Below are 6,657 nucleotides of genomic sequence, written 5' to 3'. Positions count from 1 at the left end.
TTCCTGGTATTGGCTGGATGGGGGCCAAGCGGAGAAGGTCTTGCTACGAGCCGGACATGGTGGCAGAGAGCCCCTGGGGAGGCCTGCCCAGCACCCTGGGTCTCCATGCCATGTCTTGACATGCTGGCATGGAGTAGGGTACCTGGGCGTCTCCTGTGGGGCGGGACATCCCGGTCCCCTCATGTCCCCCACTGTGGGAAGCCCTCGGGTGGACAGCACTGTCCTGGGGGCTCTGTAGGGCAGGCAGAGTCAGCCAGCCGGCCCATGCCCCCCACGGCAGGGTGGCTGGAGGCTCTGCCATGGTGCCGATCCCCAGACAGGGCAGACAAACGTCCCGCAGGGGCTGTGGGGCGAGATGAGGCGATGCAGGCAGGGTGCCAGCCCCCCAGCAGGGTCTGCTGGGCAGTTATCTCAGCTCGCACACGCACCGGGAGCACGGCCAGATGGGAGCTGGTGAGCGCTGGGCTGCTGATTGCCTCACCGACATCACCGGTGTGGGGGGATGCGGCCTCATGGGTGCTGTTACATGAAGCGAGTGGTGTGGGGGCACCGGGGCTCGGCCACCCCGGCCCAGCTCTCCGGCTGGCACAAGCACCCGTTTGGATGGCACCTCTGCTCGTTGACACGCTCAGCGTCCCCCATGACGAGCGCCGTGGCTGGCTCGCCGGCCGGTGTGCTCTCAGTTACAACCCCGCAACAGACCTCCCCGGCACACTCCTGCTTGCGTCCATGCACGCTGGCGTGTGACACGGCCACTGCCCCTGCCCCACTCGGGGCAGGGTGCCGGGGGACCCCCGGCTCCGCGATCCACCACCCCCCCTCCCCGCTCGCGGTGCAGGCAAGGCGTCAGGCCACCGCTGCCCCGCTCACGTCGCGGGGACCGGCAGGAGAGGCCCTGGGCGCCTTTACCCCTTCTCCCGCCGCGGGGCAGGGCGCGGGTGGACTCGGCTACGCAACCCGCGCTCGCAGCGTGGGGACCCCCGCCGCGCCGCGCCGTCGGGGCAGAGGCGGCCGCCGACCCCCGCCCGCCGGGGCAGCCCCACGGGAGGGGGCGTGGCTCGGGGGACAGAAGAGCCAATAGGAGGCGGCGGCGGTGAATATCAATGCGGGCCGGGCCAATAGGGGCGCAGCCATGCTGTTAACAGCTTAGGGGCGCGGGGCGGCGCAGAGCAGCGCTGCCGCCGCCGCGGGGAGCGGAGCGGAGCGGTGCCGGGCTCCGCGCACCGCGCTCCCCCAGCCCGCCCCGGTTCCCCCGCCCGGCCCGCCATGGCGGCGGCCGTGGACGAGAGCACCCTGCCCTCCATCTCCACTTTCGCCAACCTGTTGCCGCTGGAGGAGCGGCCCGCTGACATGCTCCACGTAAGCACCGGGCACCGGGGAGGGGGCGGCAAGGGGGGGGGGGGTACGGAGCAGAGCGTCCCGGGCTGGGGCTCAGCCCGGCTGGTGGGGGCGGCCCCCGCCCGCCGTCGGAGGGCGCCCCGGGGGCGGCGCAGCGCAGCCGGAGCGGTGCCGACCCGTCGGACGGGTTGGGGGGAGCCGCCGCCCCGAGCGGGAGGCGCGGGCCGCGCTGCCCGAGCGCCGGGGGCCGCCGCAGCCGTCGCCCCGCCGGTCCTGACGCCCCTTTTCCCCGCAGAGGATGCTGCAGCAGGACGGGGCCGCCGCCGTCAAGCGGGAGGAGGACGACTTGGGCAAGTTCGTGGACTTGGACTTCATCCTGGCGCACACCAGCAGCGGCGGGCAGGGGCCGCCCGGCCCCGGCCCCAACTACCCCCTGCCCGAGACCCCCGAGAGCTGCGGCACCACCTACGACAGCGACGGCTCCTACCCCACTCCGGGCAAGTTCCCGGCGCCGTACCCCGAGGGCCAGGGCCACAGCTACGTGGCCGAGCTGCTCACCCCGGACCTGCCCGGCCACTGCGACCTGCAACGGAGGGAGTACACGGAGCTGCGGGTGCCCGGCGGGCCCCCCCACCACCACCCCCATCACCACCCGCCCCTGCACCCGGCCCTGGCCCGCCCGCTGCCCCTGGACGCCGCGCAGCCCTTCGGGCCCCGCATCAAGAAGGAGCAGCCGGAGGAGCGCGCCTGCATGCTGGGGCTGCCCGCCGCCGAGTACCTGGGGCCGGCCGGCGGCGAGCACAAGCCACGCGTGGCGCCGGGTCCCGGGCCGGGACCGGTGCCGGGGCCACCGCTGCCTTACCCGGGCTTCGCCCACGGCCGCCTGGGGCCCCCCGAGGAGCCGCTGCCCGGCGCCGACCCCCACCTCCTGGCCGACCTGCCGCCCCACTACGCCGTGGGCCCGCACCGCTACGCTCCCCACTTCGCCCCCCAGCCGCCGCCGCCGCAGTTTCATGGACACTTCAGTGTTTTCAGGGAGCCCCTGAAGGGGCCGGGGCCGGGCCCGGCGGGGCTGCCCGGGCTGCTGGTCACGCCGCCCAACTCCCCGGTGCTGGAGTACTTCCCGGCCGGGGCCCCTCCCGAGGACTGCAAGCCCAAGCGCGGTCGCCGTTCGTGGGCGCGCAAGCGGACGGCCACGCACAACTGTGAATACCCGGGCTGCGGCAAGACCTACACCAAGAGCTCCCACCTCAAGGCGCACATGCGGACCCACACGGGTAAGGGGGCGCCGGGGGGGAGCGGCCACGCGTGGGGGCGTTGCGCAAGGGGTCACGGGTGGGGGGAGCGGGGCACACGGTGAGACCTGTGAGCCCGCTCCGTGGTTCCCGGAGGTGTGGAGGGGCGCCGGGGGTGCACGGAAGGGTGTCCCCCCCCCCCGTGGTGGGGGCACCCAGAGACACCCCCGCAGCCGGCACGGGACTGCACGGAGGGGTCTTGCGTGGGGCAGGGTGCAAGTGGAGATGGCCCCGGGAGTGCCCCCGTGGTGGGGTTGGGCAGGGGCACACGGGGACCAAGGCACACAGCGAGACCGCCCCTGTGACACCTGGCCTTGGGGCCCAGGGGTGCCTGAAGGGGTAGAGTTTGGGGACACATGGAGGGGGAAGAGAGAGTGGGGGTGTGTGGTGAGACCCCCCCCCCAGCAGAGCTGGGACAGGGCACACGGTGTGGCCTCACAGCAGGGACGGGCAGGGGAGCACCCACAGTGCGAAGTGGGGCAGGGGTGCCCAGAGGACGAGCCCCATGCAGGGCACATGGGGCAGCGGAGCACATGGGGAAGGGCAGGAAAACGGGACAAAAGGAAAGGTGGGTCAGGCAGAGGTGTGCAGGGGATGAGTACCAGCGAGACTCCCCTTTCCTAAGGGTGGTAGGCAGGGATCCCTCCCGAAAAGGGGGTGTTGGGCAGGGGAGCACTGGGGTGAAGGCATAGGCAGGATGGGGACCGCCAAGCCCACTGACACCCCCTCTCCTCTGCAGGCGAGAAGCCCTACCACTGCACCTGGGAAGGCTGTGGCTGGAAATTTGCCCGCTCTGATGAGCTGACCCGCCACTACCGCAAGCACACGGGGCACCGGCCCTTCCAGTGCCACCTCTGCGAGAGGGCTTTCTCCCGCTCCGACCACCTCGCCCTCCACATGAAGCGGCACATGTGAGCGGCGGGCCGCGGCCGGACTCGTCCCCAGAGCCAGCTCACGGTGTAAATAGCGTCGGGCCGGGGACGGCACTGGGGAGCAGCCCGGCTGCCCAGCCCTCTTCGCTTGTAGTTGATAACTAGTTTTCTCCTGCCCCCGCTGTGAGAGCTGGGCCCAGCTGAGTGGTGGGGAAGGGCTGCTTTGGGGTGTAGATGGGGAGCAAAGCTGCAAGAAATGTGTCCAGCCCCTGCCCAGGCACCACCACTCACTCCCCACACCTGGAGGGTCCCCCCCAGCCAGGCACCCGGTGAATGGGGGGGGCTGGTGCAGCAGGGATCTGTCCCCAGAGCTCCTGGCTTGTATTTGGCATCAGCTTAAAAACCTTCCTCCCTCTCTGATCTTGGCACCCCCATAGCTCCAGGGACTGTGGTGGCTGACTCCAGCCAGGTTTTGGCTGGAGACCCACACCTGCTGGGTGCATGGGTCAGGGCGCTGGGAAGTGGGTTGCTGGTCTTCTCGGTTGTGGCCATCGGAACAAACCTCCTGACCCAGAAGCCCAGGCTGGATGGGGTGAGGGTGGGACCTGACTGCGGCTCATGGCTATAAAGGTTTGCAGGGGTTGGCAGCGCAGCGTCACCTTGCACAGGGAGTGGGGACGCTGCCGTTGCCAGCTTAGGACCCCGCTGGGCAGTCTGGTCCTGGCCATTCCCATAGTTTTCCACTCGGGAGCCTAAAATGGCTCTCCTGGCTCTTGTCTGCTTTCATTTGTCTTGTTCTTCCCCTCAGGATGACACCAGGTACTGCTGCAGCTGCCTTCCCCATGCTGCTTTTTTAAATTTAGTGTGTAAAGGACAGTGAGTCCAGCTATGAATGCCCAGGTCTCTGCTATACTTGAAACTTTCATAGAGGGAAAAAAAAGAGAAAACTCAGAAGAAAATGAGTCTTTTTATGTGCAGCTTCTGCAAAGCAAGTTGTAAATTAAACAAAGCAGTAATATATAATGTTTCTGTTTTTTTAATATATTTTTTTCTTCCAGCTGGGAACACAGATGAGTCTCGGCTTTGGGAAGTGCACTGTTCCTGTCTGTGTATATTGTTAATTAACATTTCTCTGCTTGGGCACGTTAGGTCTCTCGCACTCCGAAATGTTACTTTTCTTTATATGCAAACTGTTGAAATATTGTGATCTGCTGTATAATAAATAAACAAGATGTAAACATGAAAGAGCCAGGAGAGTTTACTTTAAAGCTTTCATCTAAGAGAAGAGGGTGAGGCTGGGCTCGCTTGTCAGTAAATATTTATATCGATGTTCATTTCTGCTTAAGTTAGCTGTGGAGGATCAATGGGGAACGCCCAAGCCTCGGCATCTGAGCAGCATCTCCTGTGCAACAGCTCTTGAGTCACCCCACTTCCCCGTGCCTCAGTTTCCCTAATCTGCAGATGGGGCAATTGCAGCACCGGGATGGCGTGACTGGTCCTGCGGTGAGTCACCACCAAGGGGAATGGCAGCCGAAACCGTACCGGGAGCCTCACTGGTCCCGTCTTCTTCCCAAGCGGTTCCATCCCGCTGTCCCCTGCAGCAGGAGCTCTGCGGCACTGGCCTTGTGGTCACAACCGGGAGGTCAGTGGCAGCTGCCTGGCCCTGTGTGCTGTCCCTGCTGTCCTCCTGGGGGTGGCCTGGCAGCTTGGTGGGGCTCAGGTGCTGAGGTTTCCTTGCGTTAATAGGTGGTGACTCAGCACAAGTGTGCTGGCAGGTCCCAAGCTCAGCAAGCAGGTCTGGCTCCATCCCTCCCTCCCTCCCACGGCTGATTACCCGTGATGCACGCATCCCTCTGAAGCCCAGGGCTTGTCCGGACCTGACACCATGCTGGCGGCGCAGGGAGCGTGCCGTATGGGCTGAGCGGTGCCCTGGCCCAGGGTGGTGGTGGCTTCTTCCTCCCGTGCTCACTGCCACGAGCCCCGGCGGACGGCCAGGGCTGGGGGATGCCCTGGGGCTCCTTGCCCCACAAGAGGAAATGGGATGTAGCTGTGCTGCCAGCATGGGCTGGGCAGGGCTGATCCCGCTCCTTCCCTGTTTCTTGCTTGCAGCTGCAGAGAGTCGAGCTGGGAAAAGAGAGAGAAATGGCAGAGTGGGACTGATTCCTTGCTGAGGGGTGGCTAGTGTTTTGGGGTCAGGTTGAGTGTCCTGGGGCTGACGGGGTCTGCCCTGAGCAGGTACGACAGCGTGGGTGTCTCCAGGCAGGGTGGCAGCAACTTGGGATGTTGTGTCCTGCCTGCAGGCCTGGGCATGGGACCATGGGACTGCATCCGCAGGTGTCACAGATCCACCAGGCTCAATCACTTGTCCTTTCCACAGCTGCCTCCACCCTCGGCTTGCCCCACTTTCTGAAAGGTGCCTGCATGGGGGTGACCATGCTGGGACACAAGTGACCTGTGATGGGTTACTGGGGGTGTCTTGCTCCTGGGACCCCTGGTACCCAAGGGCAAGGGTCTGATGCCGGTGGGGTGGCCGGATCAAAACTGCTGCCTCTTCCCCGGAGACTCGTTCAAAACGTCACATGGAGGGAGAGGGAAAGGTGTGGGCTGTTTGAATTAGCGATGAGTCAGGCTGGCAAAGCCAGATGGGGAGAGAGTGCGTGCCTGCGTGTTTGTGTGCGTATAAGTAATCTCTGGCTTTGTGTTTTTATTATGATTATTATTTTTATTTCCAGGGGAACGATGAATTTCTCCAACCATCCCGTCCCACTGGAAAGGCTGGCTCTGCTGTCCTGTCCTCCCTAAGCATCCTGGGAGCCGGAGTGACGGTCCGCGGCTGTTTTGAGGTTCAGCTCTGAGATCAGAGCACAAACCAGTTCTTCCTCGCCTTTCATCATCGCTGCGCTGGGGCGGGAGCGAGGCCTGGCTTTGCTGCCGCTGCCTTACATGGAGGAGAGAGCAGGGGAAGGCGTTTCGGCTCCTTCTCTAGGCAGAGCCGCTCCATGTTTGTTCCCCCAGGCCAGGGGCAAGGCGCTCCTTCAGGTACACGATGGGGCACAACGGTGGCAGGGACCAGCATGGCTGGGAATCTTGCCTGGGCGAGGAGTGGCTGTAGTGGAAATGGCTATTACAGTTAATTTGTTGTTAATAAAAAC

At 65.0% G+C, this 6,657-nt stretch overlaps 1 protein-coding gene across 2 annotated transcripts; it reads left to right on the top strand.

Moving 5' to 3' along the window:
• Positions 1 to 1,153: 1,153 nt before the first annotated feature.
• KLF17 (KLF transcription factor 17) lies at positions 1,154 to 6,657 on the top strand. Of its 2 annotated transcripts, XR_014228331.1 has the most exons (4): positions 1,154 to 1,359; positions 1,634 to 2,615; positions 3,373 to 5,147; positions 6,238 to 6,650. XR_014228331.1 is itself a non-coding variant. In XM_082313515.1 (3 exons), the coding sequence occupies exons 1-3, from the start codon at positions 1,267 to 1,269 to the stop codon at positions 3,546 to 3,548; spliced, it is 1,251 nt and encodes a 416-aa protein (XP_082169641.1). In that variant the 5' UTR covers positions 1,154 to 1,266; the 3' UTR covers positions 3,549 to 6,657. The 2 variants fall into 2 exon arrangements, 1 of the variants encoding a protein (XP_082169641.1); XM_082313515.1 differs by having other exon boundaries at positions 3,373 to 6,657.

This window comes from Platalea leucorodia, assembly GCF_965183815.1.
Source record: "Platalea leucorodia genome assembly, chromosome: 5".
NCBI lineage: Eukaryota > Metazoa > Chordata > Aves > Pelecaniformes > Threskiornithidae > Platalea > Platalea leucorodia.
The sequence above is the reverse complement of the archived record's forward strand: the minus strand, read 5'-3'. Positions and strand labels throughout refer to the sequence as shown.

What these genes read in the sequence shown, in the direction of transcription:
- KLF17 (XM_082313515.1), top strand. Translation starts at nt 1,267, where the DNA reads ATGGCGGCGGCCGTGGACGAGAGCACCCTGCCCTCCATCTCCACTTTC. An exon ending in GGCCCGCTGACATGCTCCAC is followed by an intron (nt 1,360 to 1,633) that starts GTAAGCACCGGG and finishes TTTTCCCCGCAG; the next exon opens with AGGATGCTGCAGCAGGACGG. An exon ending in GCACATGCGGACCCACACGG is followed by an intron (nt 2,616 to 3,372) that starts GTAAGGGGGCGC and finishes TCTCCTCTGCAG; the next exon opens with GCGAGAAGCCCTACCACTGC.